This window comes from Sminthopsis crassicaudata, chromosome 3 (genome assembly GCF_048593235.1).
Source record: "Sminthopsis crassicaudata isolate SCR6 chromosome 3, ASM4859323v1, whole genome shotgun sequence".
In the NCBI taxonomy this organism is placed as follows: Eukaryota; Metazoa; Chordata; class Mammalia; order Dasyuromorphia; family Dasyuridae; genus Sminthopsis; species Sminthopsis crassicaudata.
This window is the reverse complement of record NC_133619.1, coordinates 437,901,228-437,924,944: the sequence shown is the minus strand read 5'-3', so window position 1 is coordinate 437,924,944 and position 23,717 is coordinate 437,901,228. Positions and strand designations below refer to the sequence as shown.

The window sequence follows — 23,717 nt, the reverse complement described above, 5'->3', positions numbered from 1 at the left end:
TCTTAGCCCATGTGCAAAATAGGAATGGTTGCATTATTTTTGGTATTGTTCCCTTTTTGCTTTTTATTTTTTTGGGAATTCTGTCTTAGCTATAATAATTTATATAGCTAATGTTCTCTTAAATTTATTCCTAATTAGTTATAAGCCTGATGAGTTTCATGTAGCAGATTTGATAACAGAGACTATATTTTGTTAATATCTTTAGTGTTTGTAGTAAGAAAGATATTTCATGTTATTAATTATGAACAGACAAAACACTTTATATGTAAGAAGGACTTGAGTGAATTATAGATCTAATTCTTATAGGTTTTTATTGTGGCTTCTATTCTGGTAGGAGGACTTAGGGAAAATGAGTTTTACATATATAGGTCTGTAAAGTAAATTGCTGCCATGCCAAACTGAATTAGGATTAATATATTTGCATAACTAATTTAATTTTCACATTTTCAATAGGAAGCATGACTTCTGAAAAAATGATGGAAATTCTTCGAGATAAAGAAAGTGGCATTAATATGGAAGGAGAATTTAAGACTACTAGCAGCATGGTTTCTATTTTGCCTACAGATCCTACCCTTCCATGCATTCATTTCTTTACAGGAACTCCTGATCCTGAAAGGTGAAGTCAGAGGTGGGGGATTAAGGGGTAGGGAAAAGAAACTTAAAATTTAGTCAAATTAATATCATTTTAATTTTAATTAGAATTTTTAAACAGTTTAAAATATAGGATATATTATCTTGTAAATATTTAGTCTTACTTCTATGAACATATAATTGCCAGTAGTAAATACTTTGTTTCTATAAGAAGAGAATATGTTTAATATTTTTTGGTTATATAAGTTAAACACAGTTTTATTAATGGAAACTTTCCTAGAGAGAATAATAGAAGAAAATGATTTTTTTAAATGCTTTTATATCATGATTGCCCTTAATAAAGACTAGGTTATTTTTTTGCTTCTAGATCTGTTTTTAAACCATTCATTTTTGTACCAAATATAACTGAGTTACTAGATACTAGCTCACCAACATTTGGACAAGAAGATCCAGTTAAAAAGAAGCCACGTTTTCAGAATAAGCCTGACAGAAAACATCCTCTTTACCGAAAACATGAAGAGGCAGTAGAAATGATAATTTCCAATAAGGTATGAAATTCAATTTGATTTGACATTTATTAAATGTTTACTTTGTACAAAACCAGTTATAGGTCCATAGGCATTGTGGTGGTGAGATGCAAAATTCTTTTAGACGAAGGATCTGTCTTAATAGAGCCTATAGCCTATTTTAAAGAATCATTTTAGTGTTTCAGCTATAACCACCAGTTTGATTTTCAACTTGTATAAATAGGTTCAAAAAAAGAGTTTGGTGAAATCATAAATAACCATTTTCAACTATATTTTTGAGGGAAATGGGATATTTGTGACATAGGACACATGCCTTACTTAAAGTCATACCTTAACCTAAAAGTGATTGAAAGGCAGATAGGACCATCTATTATCTAGTATCCCATGTTATTGCATTAATAGGTAATATTGGATGGGATGGATTATTATTCCAATGTGACATTTATTTTCTTTTTCTGAATATATTAATATTCCTTTGCATGTCATTTAAGTTCTTTATGTTTCTTTCTGACATCGTATTTATTTTTAAATTAGTAAAAAATAAATGGTGATAAGAAATGGGCTTCACAGTGTTTTACACTTAAGTCCAAAAACCAGCTTCACAAATATAAAATTGCAAAACATTTTGCTGGACAGCAGTTTGTCTGAAAGAGATTTTAGATATTTAGAGTTAGGGTTAGTACCGATTTTAACAGTGTAATTTAGCAACCAAAAAGGCTTTATTATTCTTAAAGTCACCAGAGAGAGATAGTGTCACAAACTAAGTAGGTAAAAGTTTCTCTGTATTAGACCCTGTCCAGAAGACATCTAGAGTTTTGCATTTAGTTATGGGCAGCACATTTTAGAAGAATTTAGATGATCTAGAAAGTATCCAGTGAAAGACAATCAAGATGGTAAAAGGCCTTACTTAATATTGTACCATAAAAGGATTGGTAGAAAAAAATGCCTGGAGAAAAGAAGACTTATGAGGTCATTATAATCTCTCTTTTTTTATTTAGATTATTTTATTTTTTTTATAGTATTTTTCCAAATACATACAAAGATAGTTTTCAACATTCACCATTCCAAACTTTTCTCCCTCTCACCCCTTCCTCACTCTCCAAGACAGCAAACAATCCATTATAAGTTAAATATGTTCAATTCTTCCAAATATTTCCATGTTTGTTTTACTGTGCAAGAAAAAATAGTTCAAAAGTGAAAAAAAAGAGAGAAAAAAAACACAAGAAAACAAATAACAAAAAGAGGTGAAAAACTATTTTTGATCCACATTCAGTCTCCATAGTTCCCTTTCTTGACGTGGATGACACTTTCTATCATAAGTCTATTAAAATTACCTTAAATCACCTCAGTGTTGAAAAAAGCTAAATCCATTGCAGTTGATCATCACATAATCTCATTGTTGCTGTATACAGTGTTCTCTTGATTCTGCTCACTTACCATGTAAGTTCATTTAAGTTTTTGTAAGTCTTTCTAGATTTTTTTCTGAAATCACCCTGCTCATCATTTCTTATAGAACAATAATCTTCCATTACATTCATATACCATAATTTATTCAGTCATTTCTCCAACTGATGGGCATTTACTCAATTTTTAGTTCCTTGCCACTATAAAAAGAGCTGCTACAAACATTTTTGCACATTTGGTCCTTTCCCCTCTTTTATTATCTCTTTGGGATCCAGGCCCAGTAGAGACATTGTTGGATCAAAAGGCATGTACAGTTTGATAGACCTTTGGGGATAATTCCAAATTGTTCTCCAGAATGGTTGGGTCATTTCTCAACCCCATCAACAATGCATTGATGACCTAGTTTTCCACATATCTTTCAACGTGAATAATTATATTTTCCTTCCATCTTAGCCAGTCTGAGAAGTGTGAAATCTGAAAATTGTTTTTCTATGTCTTTTGACTATTTAACTGTTGAGAAATGGCTTATAAATTTGAGTCAATTCTTTTCTCTACTTTAGAAATAAGATCTTCATCAGCAACGGAAAACAATTTCCCCCCCCAAACTTTGTTTCCCTTCTAATTTTGGATGGGTTTTTGTTTGTTCAAAAACTTTTAAATTTTAATGTAATCAAAACTATCCATTTTTTTCATTTCATAATATTCTTTAGCTCTTCTTTGACCTCAAAGTCCTCCTTTCTCCACAGATCTGAGAGATAGACTATCTCTTGTTCTCCTAATTTGCTTATAGTATCACCTTTATATCTAAATCATGAACCCATTTCGACCTTCTCTTGGCATAGAGTATTAGAGCTGGTCTATGCCTAGTACATAATTGTTCTCTTGGAGCATATAAAGAATCATGTTAAAGGGGATTAGCCTTATTCTGCTTGGCTCCAGAGATGATTATATTGAAAAGTTGCAGAAAAGCAAATTGGAGTTTGATGTTAGGAAAAACTCTCTATCCTATTTAGCTTTCTCCTAAAGGGAATGAGATGCTACACGAAGTAATGAATTTCTTGTAAGTCTTTAAGCAAAAACTGTGTAACTATCTGACAAGTATATTATAGATAGGATTCTCACTCAGGTACAAGTCAGACTAAGTATATATCTTTTGAGATTCCCTGCAAAATCTTATGATTCTGTAAAAACAGGTTGGTCAGTTAAGTGGGAAAAATTCAGCAACCAGTTTTGTTCAGAAAAGTTGATTCTTAATTTATGTATCATTGCCTATTTTTCTTTATCACTCATTTCCCAATTTTGAAATTTCTTGAGTCACAGAATTTCAGATTTGCACAGGACCTCAAACTTTAAGACTAACCTATACTCAAACCAGAATTCATTCTCAAAAACCCTAACAAATGTTCACAAAGTCTTTGCTTGAGGAGGAAACCACCATTCCCAAGGCATCACAATTACTTTCAGATAGATAGCTGCAGTTATTAGGAATTTTTTCATCTATTGCTTCAAGTTCTGCTTTTTTTGGAACCAAGCAGGAAGGTTAATCCTTCCACATGACAGTTTTTCAAATAATTGATGCAGCTGTCATCTTCCACTGAAGTTTTCTCTTTTTCAGGCTAAACATCCTATTACTTTATTTGATTTTCATATAGCATGAGTTCAAGGTATCTTTTTAAAAGTGGGGCACCCAAAACTTAATTCAGTATCCCAGAAGTTTGAAGTATAGTAGAACTGGAATGGAAATTTATTGAAGCAATTTTAGTGTATGAGGCAAAAATTAGAGTAATGTTACTTGCAGGTGATTATGTATAATTTATATTTTTCAGAAGAAATTAAAGGAGTAAGAGTTCCACAACAAGAGTAATCTTTGTTGACTTTATTAATATTTTTTCTTTCCAGACTTTATAAAATAATATATCAATTAATGTGATATTTTTACAAATAATATTGAATTGCCTTTAAAAATTAGGAATATTTTTAAAATTATTAATATTTTAGGGTACAATTAGTGTGTTAACTATAGAATAGCAATGTGGTGTATTGGAAAGATGGGTATATACATAGGCCCTAATCTTGGCTTTGTTATTGATTGTGGGATTTGGGGCAAGTAACTTAACTTTTTTGAATTGCACTTTTGCATACGCTAATGGTGTTGGGCTTTATTTGGAATTAAGTTACTTCTAACTGGAAATTTTGGAAATTAGTTTCTCCCTTGTATATTTCTTTTTTTCATTTTCATTCCATCACATTTTGTCAACTATTTTTAAGCCCTGTATTCATGGAAATAAATATGCTGGGCTCTTCATGAGGTACAAAGGTATTTGAGACATCTTCCTGATATCACTGGCAAGAGGGAAATATAACACAAAGCCAAACATTAAGTACATTTATCTAGAAAAAAATTTTGTATTAATCTCAGGAAAATTTATTTAAAAATGGTTTCAGAAATGGGAAGCCACAGACATTTTTTTTTCTTGATGTGAATGTTTATTTAGGGATGTCATATGAAATTATATAGTAACAGCCAAACAAGAGATGTGTGAGCTAGAGTTTTCCTAAAGTTTCTGGTACAGCTCCAGAATAATTAGAGTTATTGAAATTACATCAGATAAAGTATAGTGACTATTTTTTAAAATTATTTTTTAATTTTTTTTATTCATTTTTCCAAATTATCCCCTCCCTCCCTCCACTCCCTCCCCCCGATGGCAGGTAATCCTATACATTTTACATGTGTTACAATATAACCTAGATACAATATATGTGTGTAAATACCATTTTCTTGTTGCACATTAATTATTAGCTTCCGAAGGTATAAGTAACCTGGGTAGATAGACAGTAGTGCTAACAATTTACATTTGCTTCCCAGTGTTCCTTCTCTGGGTATAGTTATTTCTGTCCATCATTGATCAACTGGAAGTGAGTTGGATCTTCTTTATGTTGAAGATTTCCACTTCCATCAGAATACATCCTCATACAGTATTGTTGTTGAAGTGTATAGTGATCTTCGCCACAGACATTTTCAAAGCCTGCATTTAAAAATGCATTAAAATTTTTTTCTTTCCTTTTCTTTCCATCTTGGTGAAGAAATGTGAATTCCTACCTAGAATTCTCCCTATGGCTATTTCTGTTTTGTTTTGTTTATATGATAAGTCCTAAATGGCAATTTAAATTTTTTTGTTGTTATTGTTTTATCATTTCTGTTTTCAAATGATGGAAGGAGCGAGACCATGAAAATTGTTTGGAAATTAAAATGAATCTCGTATGAAAAGATTGGTAGATGGGAGGCTAGAATAAATGCATTTGTTGATCTTTTAAAATCTTGCACTGTATTAATATTTTATTTTAAAATTATTCTTTTAGGAAAGAGGCAGAAAAATGCTGGAAGAGATGAAAATACTGGAGAAAGAAATGCTCAAAGAGATGGAATCAGTCCTTCAGAATAAGAGTATTGATGTAAACAGAGCTGCTAGCCTTTTTTCTCAATATGTAAACAATGAAATGAAAATTTATGAGTCAAATGTAAGCTCTTTCTAAACATACCATATTCAAAAATCTTCTTTAAAATCAATCTTAAGCTTATTACATCTAGCAAATCTGAGTTCAGTAGATTTTGTCACTTTAGTAAAGTTTACATGAATTTTAACTAATGTACTTATTTCATAGAACATTTTAAGTGTTACTTGGAGTTAGCAAACTTGAATATTACGTTACTGTCAAAGTAATTATGAATTTCAAGCTGATTTTCTAATATTTCATGTAAGCACAAAATTTGTACATTGCAGTATAGATTCATTATATAATACAATTATGCAGTATTCTAAAATGTTTCCCATTACAGTAAGAAAATATACTCTTCTGTAGTGATGCACTTTTTAAAAAAATGAGTCATCTGAGACTTAAATAGAAATTACCAGATATATTTTTTGAAACTACTCTTGTCTATATCTCTGTCTCTCTCTGTCTCTCACTCTCAATCTCTCTCTCTTTCTTCTCCCTTTTCCCCTCTCCCACCCCAGGTTAGAAGTATAGTTGCCACTAGTAGTTTGGATCCCACTGCAGCTTTGCATAGAAGCTTTCAATCTGATGCCTTTCTGACTTAGGCCAAATTTGACTCTCTCTTTGGCAGCTTGTTCTAGCTCTCTTTGCCCTCCTCAGGGACCCCCATGCTAGTGCCAGAATTAGTGCCTGATTAGTTTTAAACCTCCAATAACTCAAAGCTTTTGAGTTCAAGTGACGCACTAGCTTTAGCCTCCCCATCCGTAAGGTTTGTAGGCATGTGCTATCATGCCCCATAACAAGAAACTTTTCAAAATTTACATATTACTCTTCTCTAATTTATTGTATTCTTCCAAGGCACTTTATATAACACAAACGTGCTGTTTGCAGGATTGACTAACTAATGCATTCTACAAATTGATTTCCAGTTTTGGGGAAAAAGATATTTCAGCCTTATTAAATTAATTTTAACTGAATATTTGCATTCCCAGTTGTCTGTACTTCCAAATCCCACACTTGATCTGCCTGCCTCTGAATTTTTTATTTTCTTCAGAGCATATTATTTTTTCTTTATATTCTTCAGAGCATAAAGATGGAGAACACTTAGCCTTAGCTGTTTTTTGTTTGTTTGTTGGTTGGTTGATTTCATGAACTTTCACTCTTATATTCATTCTACCAATGGAAAAGATTAGGAAAAACAGAAAATTAAGGGTTTAGACACTTATGATAAGCAGGTAGTGTTTAAATCTCTGTTTGGGAAGGTGTCAGCTTGCATTGGTATAAGAAATTTCCTTTCCTATAAATTTTCTGGATCAGTGAAATTAACAGTTTTGATCCCTCTTTCTATCTCTGTGAAGGTTTAGAGAACATTGCACTCTAATGCACATTGATTCTTGAGAAACTAAAAGAAGGGTTCAAGAATATTGAGTGGGATCCTTTTGGTGTCTTATGAACAAATATGGACAAAAATCATATGGAATAAGAAGGTTTGAAGTTGGGAGGGGATTCTTTTCTGAATTGGTGGAGGGAATCCCTACACTATACATAATAACTAATCCACAGAAGAAAGAATATAATATATTCAGACTACCAGGTTTGGCCTCTGTAGCTCAAGTGTTAATTTAAAAAAAAATACTCTATAATTGTGTGGTTCCCCTAAATGTAGATTGATAAATAAAAAAGTTTAAATCAGTCATCCTTGTATTAAGCTGATGCTCCCTTTATTGAATGCACACAATACTTATCATTTGTGTTTGGGAAAGCCCTCAGAAACCCCTTTTTTATAGATGAGGAAATGGGCTTGAAGGAGTAGTGACTTGGTTTAAGTTAAGTTAGTAGCAATCAGGATTTGAACCTTAGGTGTCAACTGTTAGGTTCCATTTTATTTTCATTATATCATGCAATTTATTATAATGTTTTGTGTAATTTCTCAGTGTAATCTGCCAATCCAGATAAGGTGTACTACTTCCCCTTGTACATTTATGTAATTCATTTTTAGGTTGGTTTTAACAAAATATTAAATTTGACTTGTGAAAATAATAAAGTAGGGCACCAAAATCTTTTTAAGACTTAAGATACTGCAGATTGGAATTCATAGTGTGAGCACTGCAATTTGCTTGCTTATGTAAAATATTTAAAATAATGCTTAAAAAATTTAGAGCCAGGAGGCATTGGCAGGGATCACTTAGTAACATATAGTTATATTTGCCAATGGGGGAAGCAAGTCATCTGAATTTAAAGCCTGACTTTTCCATTTTACTTCTTGTGGACTTTGGGCAAGTCACTTCACCTGTCTAGTGTTCAGATTTTTTATCTGAAGGTATACCTATTATGCAAAAATATTTATGGCAGTTTTGTAGTAGCTAAGAATTGGAAACTGAGGAATGCCCATCAACTGGAGAATGGCTGAATAAGATGTAGTCTAACATGAACTGATGCAGAGTGAAGTGAGAACCAAAATAACATTGTACACAGTAATAGCAATTATTGTATTATGATCAATGGTGAATGATTTGGCTATTCTCAGCAATATGATCCAAGATAGTCCCTAAGGACTCATGAAGAATGCTTTCTACCTTCAAAGAAAAAAGGTAATGGCATCTGAATGCATACTGAAAGCTTTCTTTTTTCCCCCCCTCAAAATGACTTATGGAACCATGTTTTACATGATTGCCCATGTATAGCCTATGTAAAATTGCTTACCATCTCATGGAAGAGGAATGAGAGGGAGGGATAGAATTTGGAATTCAAAATTTAAAAATAATGTTAAAATTATTTTTACATGTAATTTCTGGGAAAAATAAAGTATTTAAAACAACAACAGTATTTTGAGATGTCTCTAGGCTTCACAAATTATACAAAGTAGTCCATGATTCAAAAGAAAGTTAAGAACTCCTGAACTACATAATTTCTTAAGTTTTCTTTTTTAAGTCCTAGAATCCTAATTATCCCATTTTACATGTGAAAAGTAGAGGAAACTGAGATAAAATAACATGTAATATTTCTTGTCAAAAATTATCTTTGTCTGGAGGGGCCTTTTTCTATGTAAACATCTTATTTAATTTTTGTATTTTACTGTTTTTAGTCATTAAATTCATGTCCAACTCTTTTTTTTTGTGACCCCATTTGAGATTTTCTTGACAAAAATACAGGAGTGATTTGCCATTTCCTTCTCTGGCTCATGTTACAGATGAGAAAACTGAGGCAAACAGGATTAAGTGATTTTTCCAGAGCCACAAAACTAGTAAGTGTCTGTCTGAGACTAGATTTGAACTCGGATAGATGAGTCTTTCCAATTACAAGTCCAGTGCTCTATCCACTGTGCCACATAGCTTCCCATCTAAGTTTTTAATAGATATCAAATAAAAAATATCTGCTTTCTAGACAGTTACATATTCCCCAGCAAGGTTGCTACTAGATTAATGAATATTTACTCAGAACTTCTTAGTTGGAATTTAAATTATGTATGTTGTATTTGTTAAACAAGGCGTTGATATATTATACATCTTATATTTCCAAAAATCAACTATAGCCATGCACCAGAACTAACAACCTTTATTTAGTTAGCCCATTTGGTAGCTTATACTTGAACTTACATGTTTGTTTTAGCTCTTTCCCTTTAGGATTTTAATCTTATAAATTACAGTAGTTATCATAAACTTTAATAGCAACCAAAATAATACTATACTAATTAGGGTGGCTGGGTTTAAATAAGATAATGTATACAAAATCATTTTGTAACTATAAAACATTATATGTAGTTATTATTGATGATAATGGCAAATGTGTAGTAATACCCTGATCTTATATAAGTGTGAATACTCTCACTGGTGTTGCTGATTGCATTCCTACCATGCCTTTTTATTATTTACATATTTCCATTGATTCTCTATAAAGGATCTAGACACATGAGACCTTCCTCTGATTTTTTTTTAATATTTTACAAATACCAGTGTAGCATTCAGGTTGACCATTAATTATTGCTGCATGATAAGCCCCTCTTCTTTTCTAGTCACCAATATTATCAATTAAGACTTTCATACCACTTTTCAGATCATTGTTAGCAAATTATTGAAACCTTATCTACCACAGATGTTTTTATTACCTTATAAGGATATGGTATTCTCTGGTACACAGGCTTCTGATACTGCCTGGGTAATTTTGCTACATATATTGTTTATGTTTCAGAGCAGATTATAATCATGGAAAGTTACATAGTTTTTCAAATGTGATCGACCCTGATCTCTAATGGACCCAGTTTATTTTCCACCTTTATTGTTTATCCAGTTTATATTTACTTACTTATGGATTAGTTCAATGAACTGCCTATGTGACTATGTTATAATCTAGGAAAGCCTAATTTAGCTTGGTATCCATTTATTTTTCAGATTCACTGTCAAAATAAAATGATGTTCTTGTAGGTCATTCAGCAGTTAACAAAGGTTTTCTTAACTAAGGATACTACAGTGCTTAGCTTGGGTAGACCAGGGCCTTTTATCTCCATATGGAAATGTATCTAGGTAGGATGCGAGTACCACAGCACTCTTAGGGTATCTGCCAAATATGAATGGTCCTACCTCCATGTGAGTGGGCCTTTTTTTGTGACTAGGAAGTCATACCACTGTGGTTAGAATGTAGGAGAAAGGTATTTCAAACCGGGTGCAACTTGAATCTAATTCCCCTAGCTCACTCAAATCTAGAGGACACATTTTAACATTTTTCAGGGAAGAACTACACTAATCCATATAACCAGAGAAAGGGCAGTTTCTGTAGAAAGTGGTCCTGTCACACATGCATTTTTAGTTTCACTTATGCTTTTTTATTTAGTATCACTGTCTTTTCCCAATGACTCCTCCATGCTTCCTTTGTGAGGAATGAGCAAAATACCACCTTGTGATGCACCTTTATAGACTTCATTCCACACCTGTGGTCTACTGAGCCTCCCTCTGGAGTTAAAGCTTTCTAAGATTTTTTAAGTCTTAAAGCATTATTTTCGCTACATTATTGTGAAAATTATTCTGATTTTGCTTACTAATGAACTCTAGTTCATACAGATCTAACCTTGTTTCACTGAATTCTTCATCTTTTAAGAGCCAATAACGTTCCATTATGTTCATATACCATCAGATGTTCACTCATTTATCCAGGAATCAATAAGCAGCCACTTTCCTTCTAGTTCTATACCATTAAAAAGTGCATGTTGATATATAGGGCATTTTACTCTGACCTTCTTTTAGAGTAGCATGCCTAGTGATGAAGGATTGCTGGATCAAATGGCATGTGTACATTTGAATGACTTTTTCATTCAAACTCCAAATTACCTTCCAGAATGGACTGTTTCATATTTCCAACAGTGCATTAATGTGCCTACCTTTCCAGTAGCTCAAAAGCTATCATTTTGTCTTTTGTCATTTTTTGGCAATCTGATTGACATGAAGTAAAATTTCAGAGTTGCTTCAATTTGCATTTATTAGTGATCTGGAGCATTCTTTCATGTGGTGGTTGATAGCTTATGTTTCATTTTTTTTTTAAACTGCTCAGACTTTTTGATAAGGCTTGTGTGTATGTGCATGTATTCCTTATATATATATATATTGGACATCAAATTTTTATCAGGGATATTTGCTGCAAAGATTTTTCCCAATTCCTTCCTTTTAATCCTATTGTATTTTTTCCATGCAAAATATTTTTAGTTTTAATGCTTTCTGATAACTTCTATCCATTATTTCGTTAAGAATTTTTCCTTAAGTCATAGAAGGTACAAGGTTATATATTATTTATTAATTTTTTGTTTGAATTATTAGTGTAATCTATATTGATCCTAAAATTTAAAGCTTATGCTACATTTTTATTAAGTTGAGTTTTTATTGTTAATAAATTGTTGGCTACATGAGCAATGTAAAGAACAATGGACAGTTAGAGGCAAGTTATAACATCAATTATGAAAAGGACTGAGGTGGGGAGAGAGGAGGAAGAAGTTAGCTAAAGGGTCAGTAGTTAAAGGTATTCAATTTTGTGAAATATTTTACCTTTTTAAAAATTATATTTAAATTTTTAGAGGTAATTAACTGATGTATAACTTTTTAAATAGTCTGGTTTTAAGAACACTTTTCAGAATTCCTCAGATAATAATAACTAGCATTTACATAAATGACATTTATTATATACCAGAAACTATACTAAAACACTTAAATATTATCTTACTTGATTCTCATCATATCCTGGGAGGTAGGTGCAATTATCGATATTTTACAGATGAAGAAATGAAAGTAAACAGAGGTGAAGTGATTTGTCCAAGGTCACAAAGATTAGTATCTGTGGATGAATTTGAATTCAGGTTTTCTTGAACTCTACATCCAGGGCTGTGTGGTGCCAATTAGTATTCTGATACAGCATTTGGTTTTGAAAATAGATTAAATATTTTAGGCAGATAACCTTGTTAGTGGGACAAGCTCAAAAAATTCCCCCAAAGAAATTTTCTCTGCTGCTTTTTATGCTAGGATATAAAGATACACACCTATTGTGCAAAACAAATGCTCAGAGATCATCAAATCAAGTGAGCTTCAAAAACATTATTTTGGAGACCCTATGGAGGAAAGACTGGATTAGGAAGAGTCTTGAGACAGAAAGCCAATTAGGACGCTACTGTAATAGTCCAGGTGAGAGGGGATGAAGGCCTGAGTGCAATAAAGGGGACAGACACAAAAGAAAATTCTAAGTTCCCAGATTCATTCATTCAGCACTTATACAGTGACTACGGAGCACGCAACACTGCAGAAATTGTAAAGTACTGTTTAAAAAGGAGTTTTTTTCCCCACAGCACCATAAAAAATTAATGTTAAAAAAAAAAGATAGTTTGAAGGAACTAAAATTAGAGTAATATTAAGGAATGAACGAAAAGACCTCTTATGTGTTTTTTGCATTATTCAAATAAATCAAAGAATTACAAGAAAAACATTTTCTGCAACACAAATTAAATGAGTTATTTTATTGAGAAACTTGCTACATTATTGAGGTCACAGGTACAAAGATATTTTCATTTGATAAAACTGACATATCCTTAATTCTAAAAATATTTTAACATAACAAAAGTACTGTTAGCCAAACTTGAAGATCACAATGATCAACAGTTTTCTGTCAGTACTTTCTGTGCTAAAAGATGCAGTTTTCTGCTTCCCTTTGTTTCAGAGAACTTATGTATGTGCAAAGATAAAACAATTGATTCTTAATTTAAATTTGAGATACTTACATGCATTTGAGTTCGCATCTCAAATACTGAATTATAAATCAGTTCTTCCTGGCATAAGTTATGTTTTAAGCTTAAAATCGGTCTAAATTCCAGAGCATTAAGACAGTCACAATTAGAATATAAAAAAAAAACTAGACATTTCCTTGTCAAAATGACTCTTAATTGATAAACTGCTCCACCTTCAAAATGTTAATTTAAAACATGTCATCCAAAGTATTTAGATTTACTCTTTATTAAACTAACACTAGGGTTTTCCTAATTTTTTTTAAACATACAGATTTAAAAGAGTAGTAAAATAAGTCCTATTCACTTAAAAAAAAACCCCAAAACATCCAAGTAGACAATAGAAAAAATTGTCTCTGTCTCTTTCATATGGAAGTTAGAAGCAATTAAATACGAAGAAACTAAACATTTTAAGTTAAATCAGGAGGGGGCCAAATATTTGGTGTAGGGGTTTGTTGGTAAATTGGGCTTAAAAAGTAAGACAACTTGGGCATAATATTTTCTAGACACTTTAAAAAAGTGACTGTTAAACTTATGAAATAAAGCACACTGAACACTGAGTAACTCAGATAACATGATCATCCTTTTCTCCATCTTTTCCCCACCAATTTCAAAATAAGAATAATATTTTATAACTACACACATTTGTAGGTGCTGAGGAATCAGTATGCCAAAAATTAAATTCTAAAATTTATAGCAGCATATTAGATTTGGCTTCAAAAATAAGTTTGAAATACATAAAAGGCTTTCATTTGTATTTTTGTATCCCCAGTGCTTGGCAAGGTGCATGGCAAATAAGAGACATATGATAAATGATTGTTGACAAGAACCATTTCTTTCCCATCTTAATTTATCTAAATAGTGATTCAGATGAGATGTGCAAAAATTTTCTAAGCTGGGAAGTGCAAAAATTATAAATATATACATATATGTTCATATATGTATACATGTATATATGTATACCTCAATAATTATAGTAGTAATTTTGTTGGTGTAATGTAAGTTAAAGTACTCTAACCATAATGTGCATAACAAAAGTTAAAGACTAAACTTATATATTAACTTCCGGTATAGATTTGTGGAGATTATCCCTTTTGAAGGAAAAGCAAGAATAAGTATACTTTAAAAACAAAATGAGTACTACTTGTCAAAAAATTGGATAGTGGTGGAGAAATTAAGTATTAGGAAGACCTCTTAATAAAATGATTTTCAGTCTCTCCAAGTGCAATTAGTAAGTGCAAAGTATACATAATCATGAGATTCATTTACGGCTCAATATCCAACTGCAAAATTTAGCAATTTAGATTAGTGGCTTATTGGTTATTAAATTACATTAAATAATTACATGCAAATCAATAATAATTTTTGCCCAAACTGGTGATTATTATACTCAAAAGGAGCTCTCTAATTGTAATGATATAATAAGGAAAAATTGTTCTTTGTTTTTGTCTTATATTCACATATTTTAAGTTTGGGGAGAAAGTGAGGTAGGGGATGATTGCTCAATTTCTACCTGTCTATCCTGTGAAGATGTACCTGAATTAGTGCCTAGAGGACTTTCTGTGGGACCGTCCTGAAGAAATCGATAAAACAAATATTCATCCCGAAATTCATATTCATTAGTAATGTGTTGTACAACTCCTCCTTGTACCAGCCTGTCTCCATATATCACTGCTTCACCACGGTCAGAGGCAAGGCCAACTTCAATTAGCCAGTTCACCAGGTCACAGCCACAGAAAGTTCCAGTAGAAGTCTTTGCACCACACCTGTATGTCAAAGGAATGATTCACCCATATGTTCTGTAAATCTGCTATCAGCACTGCATAATAGGGGACAGGCAAGGAAAAACGGGAAAATAAGGAAAGACAGCATGATAGTTGATACATAAAAATGTATGGTAGAAAAGAAACCGTTTTGGATTATTAATGATTTGTTAAGCTGTAAAATCATTAAAATATGATAATTATGTTTATGAAAAGAGTTAAACTTAATACATGGAACTTTTAAATACAAAAGTGACATACTATATATAAATGTGTTTAAATCATTATACAATAGCATCAACTTTTGTAATAGCTTTGTTAGAAATTACTACTAAAAAATTTTATTTGCAAGGCAATTGGGGTTAAGTGACTTGCCCAGGGTCACACTGCTAGTAAATGTCAAATGTCTGAGACTGGATTTGAACTTAGATCCTCCTGACTCTAGGTCTGGTGCTCTAGCACTGTGCCACCTCCCTGCCCCTGCTACATAAGCTTTAAATAAAATTTGTCCAATTATAAAAATACAAAATGTTCTCACTAAACTACAGTAAATCAGGAATTGATTCTCAGAGAATAATATTTAATCAGAGATGTAAAATTTGTTTTACTAAAACAATGAGATAAAAATTGTACTTGGTATAACACTTTTGATTATTTTAAATGCATTCCTAATATAAAAGCATGGTTCCTCATGTTTCAGCAAACGATTAAAGTTTATGACAACAAGAGGAAAAATAACCAAATGAACCTGTAAATTTTAATAGAAACATGTAATGGACATGCAGTATGTTCAATAAAAGCATCAGCCAAGCAAAAGAACTGTTACAAAGTGAAAAAGACAGTAATCAAAGATCAAAGTGAAATGAAGAAAGCAGGTGATGAAAAATAATTCACTTAATTACATGAGTAGACTAAGAAGTTCATACAAAAGTCACAAAAGGCAAATATGCATTTAAACATCTCAAGTAACGTCACAATGAACACAAAAAATGTAATTTCAGGAACATGTAAAAGATGTAATACATGTTAATTTATACACTAAATTTCAGATACTTCAAATATGAGACTAATTCCCTAAACAATGTATGGTTGAACATCCATTCTTATTGTTAATTTTAAATATTCAATTAAAATCTAGTATGGTTTCTGATACTCATTCACCATAACATGTCAGCTGATAATTATGTAATGACAACTCATGTATCCTTACAATGGGACAAAGGCCACTTAAATAATGAGGGTATGTATCCTGAAAAGGGTATAGTGGAATAGAGGGTTTTGCCAGCACCCACCTTAGCAATCCTAAAAAGCAGCAACAGCACTACAGTTCCCTTTCTGTTTTATAACTTGTATAAAGATGTCAGATAAAATTTTCTTCTAAAAATTTTAGTTTTCTCACCCTGTTGAATTGCTGAAGGAAACTTCATAGGTATTCTTTTTAAATGATTTTGCTTATCCAGATATCTACCTGTCACAAAAGAAGACTGTTGTGTGGTCTATAATAGGAGTCTTTACTTATCTGCTTTTTCACTTTCCCCATTACACAACTTAAATTAATTGGTTCTTATAGATATTACTGAGATGCTTGGGCTCGAGTGAAAAATAGTAGCTGGTGTCAAAACTGTCATAGCTTTGAAATTTTTTTTTTTTTTTTTGTAAAAAGTAACATCAATAGGACAATATGAAAATAAAATTGTTTCTAAATTCCAAGTTTTTAAAATTCTCTGAAAAGCATTAATAACTAATGTCCCCTCAATTCTAATATCCTAGTGTCTTATTTATCAAAATATATTTCCATATTTTTTATGGGAAACCAAAGTTATCAGCTTTTCAAAATTATCTAAATAAAGATAGTCTAGGTATGTTATATAAGTTTTATTTAAGGGATAATCCATTTCTTACACGTACTGTCCCATGAACCAAACATTTTTAGTTAACATGCCCAAATCAAATTAATTTGAAAGGTAGGCTCAACATTTAATATTTTAATTAACAGGTTTCTCTGTACAGGCATTTGCCCACCTTCTTTCCTTGACAATGCTTCGGATACAGAGATCACGATGATAATGGACAAACTGTTGACAGGTCATTCTGATCTCCTCAGCAATAGGTGATGATCTATTTTCTGCTGTTTCTTTATTACTCCACAGGAATTCAAATCTGAAAATCAAAATTGAAGAAGAGACTAATTGTAAGGGAAAACAAAGAATACCACAAAGGGGATCTATTCCCCTATAAAAACATGCTTGTTCAATAGTAGTCATCATCTACCTGGCATATCCGTATCACTCAAGCCTGAAGCAATGGTAATCTGTCTTCATTGATATTTTATTCCTTAAATACATACAACAAATTTGGCATATTTGTGATTTGTTAAACTCCATTTTCCTTGAGATATTTAAACAGTCTTTACAGAGATCAAAGATTGTATTTCAGCATTTTTGTGTAATAGGCAGATTTCCTGTATATCTTGAATGTAGAACATCTACTCTGTGTGAGTCATTCCAGCCATCTGGTTTATTTATTCTTTAATCTGATCAATATTGAAACAGATGATTAAATCTCCTGTAAATGACTACTTTATTTTCCCATTTCTTTACCATGGGACCACCTTTACTGTTCTTTAGTTAAGACTACATGGGGATTTCACTGTGGAAACAGGAAGTAAGATGGCAGAGTTAAATTAGTGGCACTCAGCCAAGCTCTCCCAAATTCCTCTCCAAATAAATCTAAATAACACCTCATATCAAATTCTAGAATGGCAGAACAGAATCAAAAGGCTGTGTGAAATAACTTTACAGCCTATGAGAACTTAGGAGGTCAGCAAGAAAAGGCTTCCTCTGGGGTGGCAGTTGGGCCCAGACTACAGCACAAATAGAGCAGGGCGTATTACACCAGCTTGCCTTGTCAAGGAAGGAAGGGAAGAGGAGAATTTGGAATTCACAATTTTAAAATTAAATGTTATGTTTAACCTATATTGGATTGCTTGTTGTCTTGGGGAGGAGAGAAAGAAAGGAGAAAAATTTGGAACACAAAGTTTTGCAAAGGTAAATGTTGAAAACTATTTTTGCAAGTATTTGGAAAAATAAAATACTATTTAATAAATAAAAAATATTAGATTTTGTTTACATGTGATTGAGAAAAATAAAAAAATTAAGTGGGGGAAAAAAAAAAAAAGATTAAATGGAGACCAAGAACCTAATAATGCCAAATCTTAAAGCCTCATCTTGGCTTTTCTGGCTGGCTTCTTGTATTACTTGGTTCAAATCTCACTATCTGCAAGTAGCCCTCTCCCAGTCCCCCTTTGCCTCCTTTTCCAATCCTTGTGCCCTCTCTGAGATTAGAGTGCCTTCTATTTATACTATATATATATATATCTCTCTTGTACGTACATTTCTTTTGCCTGTTGTTTATCCCATTACAATATAGGCTCCATAAGGGTTCTAAAAGGTACCTTTTTGGATTTTGTCTATGTCCTCAATATTTTCCACAGTGCTGACAAGGAATGAACACTAAAGTTGCCACTTTTAAATATTTATGAAGCCTGTTAACATGCAGAGTCCTCATTATGTAGTGCCTTGGTAAGGGGAACTCTGGTGAATATTTCTACATTTTATTGCTTTTACCATGAAACCTAATGAGGCTAATGAGAATGTTTTATATATTTCAAAAAAATTATCCAAACTTAATGCTTATGACTCAGAATATTTGTAAATAAATGTCCCCAATTAAAGTTGATACTTTAAGAAACTTTGTAGAAAATAGTAGAATCAAAACTTTAGAAAAGCAGAATGAGTTTTTTTCTTGGAGAAAAAAGTCAAATTGCAAGAATCTAAACTACTCTTGATAAGAGATATACTATAAAGTATAGAAATACCTATCAAAGATGAGATAAAAACTCTATCTTTAGAATGAATCTTTAAGCATATTTTAAAGTTGCATTTTTAATTCAGTAAGTTTTTTAAATACAATATCCAATAATTATTTTTAAAATGGAAATATTACCTACTGGATTTATGATGGTTCCTATCATAGCTTATCTGTGGATAATAAATACATGAATCAGCAGATGACACTGTTGCCAATCAGTTTCTGCCATTAAGTATTAGGAGCCTAATTTTACCATTAATTTTATTAAAAAATAAATACATTTAAAAGTTTAGTTTACCTTCTTTTGAAAGGCAGAATGATAAAATGTTTGTCTAACCCAAAGATTCCAAAAGAAATAAAACCCTGGTGAAAAAAACAAAACACATATAGACAAAGTTACATATTTAAAACTTAGAAATAAAATTTCAGGCCAAAAAAAAAAAAGTTCAGAGAACAACATTTAAAAAGTAACCAAAAAAGCAGTTTAAAGTTCTAGGCCCTAAAACAAGAGCATTTTTCTGGTTGCTTGTTCTAGGCACCTGGTCTTGCCAATTTTGTTAACAGACTTTGTGATACTCCTCTAGAAGAGAACAGAGGCCGAAGAAAGAAAAGTTCTGCTCCACATGATATTCCCATTCTTCTTTGTACTGGGTAGCAGAGACAGATGAAAAAGTAGTCAGACAAAACTGGGAAGATATTTGGTAGTTTTTACATCAACCTTACAGCCAGTGCTACTGGGAAGGAAAATATGTAGTAGAAATAATTATTTCAAATCAATGTCTGGCTTCTGGAATCACATAATTACTTTCTTATGGATGTGGTCTCTACCTTGCACCTCTATCATGTAATTTTGTGCACTTACCCAAGAATTCATGTTTCATATAAATATTTCATGTATTCAGAACACATTTTCAGAATTATTTGCATTCTGGTATAAAAGCCACTATACAGAAAATGGTGCTGGCAACAAGTACAACATATTAAATCATTTTTGTGTAGTGCAAACTATAAGTGACAAACTTTATGTGGCATAGAAATTGTTTTATAGACAACTCTTGCTTATTGAGACTAATGGATAGTAGAAATAAGGTAATTCAAAACGAGAAGGAAACAAAAAATCATTTATATTGAGTCTTGAACTATATAATTATTCTGATATTTTAATGCTATTATGTCTTAAAATGATCTCAAATAGAACAATAAAGTAATATTATGAATCTCTGACTTAACCAACCTATCTTTCTACATGTGTATTAAACATTACTCACCTTTCACTAATTTTATAATCTAGCCAAACTGGTGTTCTTGCTCTCATGCACAATATCTGGAAGGCAAGCCCTAGCTTCCTTTTTTTACTCTGTATTTACTTTGTAAACTGTTTGTGTTTATAAAGATATATTTGTGTATATGTGTACACACATACATATACCCAGATACACATTTATCTATCTAAAAAATGTCCTTCCTCTAAACCCACATTCTCCTAGAAGAACATAAGGTCCTTGAGAACCTTATTTTGTCTTTGTATTCTCAGTGACTGGCATATATAACAGGAGCAAAATAAAATGCTTATTGATTCAGTTCAACTTATCCTTTAACCTCACTCTTATTAAGTTTCTCCTGCAAAGCATCTGCCTAAAAATAAGATTTCCCTTACTTTTTATGGAATATGAAATATGGGTTTCAAAAAGAATTTTGCTAATAATTACAGGGTTGCATATGTCAAATCAAATAAATATAGAAGAACTTGATGTTTAAAAGTATTAAATTAATTTCTCTACTAATTTTTATTAATTAAGATTCTATTTTGTTATCTTTTTTAGTATAGAAATGATCCTTAGTTCTTGAAGATTCTAATAATGGCATTTATGCTCTTATAGATTTACCTAAGCTTTAAGGAAGAGTATAGAAACAAACTTCATGTCTATTAAATAAAGATAAGCCTAGCCAAATTCAAAGAGGCTCATGACCAAGTTGACCAAAGATGATTAATTTTTTAATGGAAATTATCTGCTAAAGCAAAGAAAAGAACTGGGATTTTTATGTAAGAAATGAAATCATCAATGAAATCATGAATTCTTGAAACATTGAAGATATATTAAATTGCAATAAAATTTAAAATAATATTTAATATAGAATCTCCCAAAGTCTTAGTGTGATTTTAAGCTGTTAAGTCTAAATATGTATTTAGAATTTCAATAAGACTTTCTGCTCATGAATTATTAAATAATTATTCTTAAATAATTTATTTTATGTGAAGCTGTAATAATTTATTTGTCAAAGCTAATCTAATAAATATTTAATAAAGTTTATATAGATCATGAGATGCATTGCCTCTATTTCCATAAGCAGTCTTGCTTTCAAAATTAAAACTGAAGATGAATTCAGTATTTCTGGTTGAAATATTCAGAATACAAACTGGCAACTTCAATCAATATAATAACACATTTTCCTACTCAGAGATAGGCATATTTCTGACTGACAATATAATATAGTTGATCAAACAGAACATAAACACACATATGTGCATGCGCACACAGATGTTTCTTCAATATTCCTAGTGAATAAGTACCTGTCCAAAATTAAATACAGCACAAAAAAATTGTAATTCAACATATAGTCTTCCAGGTTCCTGGTTGAACAGCCACCACAAACAACTTGAAAGATTCTGCAAAGAAATAATAATTTTTTTTTAATGAAGAAAGCTATTCACTTTACTTATCAGAATAGTTATAATTAAACAAATGCCTTAAATCTAAAATCTACTTAAAATTTGAGAAGGAAGAATAAAGGACAAAACACTAAGACTATATAACACCTTTGCCTTTCTAAAAAGAGTGATGCATCCTTCTGAGATATGGCCTTTATACAGATATTTATTCTAATTAATTCTGAGGGGGTAAAAAGATGTCATCTATATTATAGAAGTTTATGTAAGACATCAATATTGCTGCCTAATTTCAAATGGAAGATTTTAAAAATTTTAACACTTCATTGTTATGGGCCAGAACTCTTGTACTTGAAACAAAGATTCTTTCAAGGTGTTAAGTCAGTGGAGTTAATAAGACAATGATTATCTAGTTTGGCATGGTGATTAATAGTTCTCTAGTTCAATACATGTACTTAGTACTTAATATAATTCTACAAGATTCACACTTAGAATGCTGTAATTATATTAGAGTATATAATAGCCAGCAGGGACTGAGAGATACATTCATTCCAATGTCCACCTTTGTGGTGGCTGAAGGCTGATTCATTCATTCCATCTCACACCACCATGGTGGCTGGCCTCCTGCACTTGCCCCACTGAGACCAAAGCTGGTCTGAAAGCCTCTCCAGAAATCTGCCCAGCCCCAGGCAAGGAGACAATAAAGAATTTGAACTTTAACATAGAATGATTCAATTCTATATAAAAATATATATTTAATAATATGTAATATATGCATATATAATAAAATATGTAAAATTAATATCAGAAGTATTGGAGAGATTACTCTATGTTCATTCTATTTATTGCCATGTCTGTAGTTATCTCAGAAAATAGTTATTTTGGGAAGATCTCTTTAAAAAGATGTAGTGGAGTCTCTTCATTAAGGTCAACTAACTGATGACCTATGATGAACAGTGAGTGATTAATAGAAAAATTCAGATTTTTTTTTCAAATTTTAGATGTAAGGTCTTGGATGGATAATTATCCAAGCATATCCCAGACAATATAAAATATTTTCCCCACAAATAGGACAGTAATACCGCAAAATAGGCTATTAATCCTTTTTTTTTCTCTTTTTAAAAAAGGGAGAAATGAAGATGATGTCAATATATTATTACTACTACCATTTGTAGAAGTAACTAAGCTTTTTTAGCTACCCAACTGAAATTTTTGCAAAACACTTAAAAGGAATGGATCTCAAATAAGAATAAAAGAAATATTTACTGCAAGTAAGCCGACAATAAGTAGTAAACACAGCAACCCGTGTCTAGCCAGTTGTTTATCTCCAATCTGTAGAAGCTGTTCTTCTTCCTGAGCTAATATGCAACTTTGAGAATTACAATGACTCACACAATGTTCATCTAGAAAACATTAAGAATAATATGTAATCAGATTTTATTTTAAAGGGAATTAAAATTGTTTAATGACTAAGCAAACTGTCATGTCCAAATACAACCCAGAGTCATAATAGGTTATTTTATAAGAGCTCTATAGAAAGTTATTTCTTTCATAGTATAAAACAAGAACATATTCCTTACTTTCTCTCACAAATTACATCTACCTGAAAAGTTATAAAAACACTTGCTTTTGTACCTTTAAAAGTATAATTTTAAGATCATTATAAAAAAGAAAGACCTCAATTGAGAATCCTTAAATTTCACTCTTAACTGATCTACATATTTGTTGTTTGTTTTCAAGAAAGGATTCATACTTATCAGTTTGGTTGATTAATATAAATTATAATAATCAGTAGTGCATATGTTAAGTGCTTTATATTTATAATGAATCAAAATTCAACTGAAAAACTGCATTAAATGTTTTTAAATTTGTTGAATTCTGAAGTATTATGTAGAAAGATGGTACAACTATTATTTTTGTTAACTACAGGTTCACTAGGGTTTACTCTTACTAATAAAACATCAACTTTGCTATCTAAATTGCTATTTTAAGATAGTTACAAGAAGAATCTTTCAGTCTTTCACAAAACAGACTTTTTTATCCTAACAGATAAAAACTCACAGGATAAGAGTAATAATAGCTAATAAAATTATGTCTGTCATCTAAGTCTGGAGAAAGATCACCAGATGATAAATTCTTTGGCATAG

General features: G+C 31.4%; 2 protein-coding genes across 9 annotated transcripts in view; one reads left to right on the top strand and one right to left on the bottom strand.

The window, feature by feature from the left end:
• The window catches only part of SCRN3 (secernin 3), an 88,059-nt gene extending 66,836 nt beyond the window's left edge, over positions 1-21,223 (top strand). For all 3 annotated transcript variants that reach the window (XM_074303081.1, XM_074303082.1, XM_074303083.1), the window contains 4 exons: positions 454-616; positions 959-1,139; positions 5,883-6,041; positions 17,183-21,223. In XM_074303081.1, coding sequence (XP_074159182.1) covers positions 454-616; positions 959-1,139; positions 5,883-6,041; positions 17,183-17,209 — 530 coding nt within the window. In that variant the 3' untranslated portion in view covers positions 17,210-21,223. The remainder of the gene's footprint in view (positions 1-453; positions 617-958; positions 1,140-5,882; positions 6,042-17,182) is intronic.
• Positions 12,975-23,717, bottom strand: part of GPR155 (G protein-coupled receptor 155) — a 42,203-nt gene continuing 31,460 nt past the window's right edge. For 4 of the 6 annotated variants that reach the window (XM_074303071.1, XM_074303070.1, XM_074303073.1 and 1 more), the window contains 5 exons: positions 22,837-22,973; positions 21,475-21,570; positions 19,201-19,265; positions 17,055-17,192; positions 12,975-15,035 (listed from right to left, as the gene is read on the bottom strand). In XM_074303071.1, the coding sequence (XP_074159172.1) occupies positions 14,735-15,035; positions 17,055-17,192; positions 19,201-19,265; positions 21,475-21,570; positions 22,837-22,973 (737 nt within the window). In that variant the 3' untranslated portion in view covers positions 12,975-14,734. Of the gene's footprint in view, positions 15,036-16,894; positions 17,193-17,303; positions 17,367-19,200; positions 19,266-21,474; positions 21,571-22,836; positions 22,974-23,717 lie in introns of those variants that run through there. The other 2 variants (XR_012488264.1, XM_074303074.1) reach the window with 2 other exon arrangements.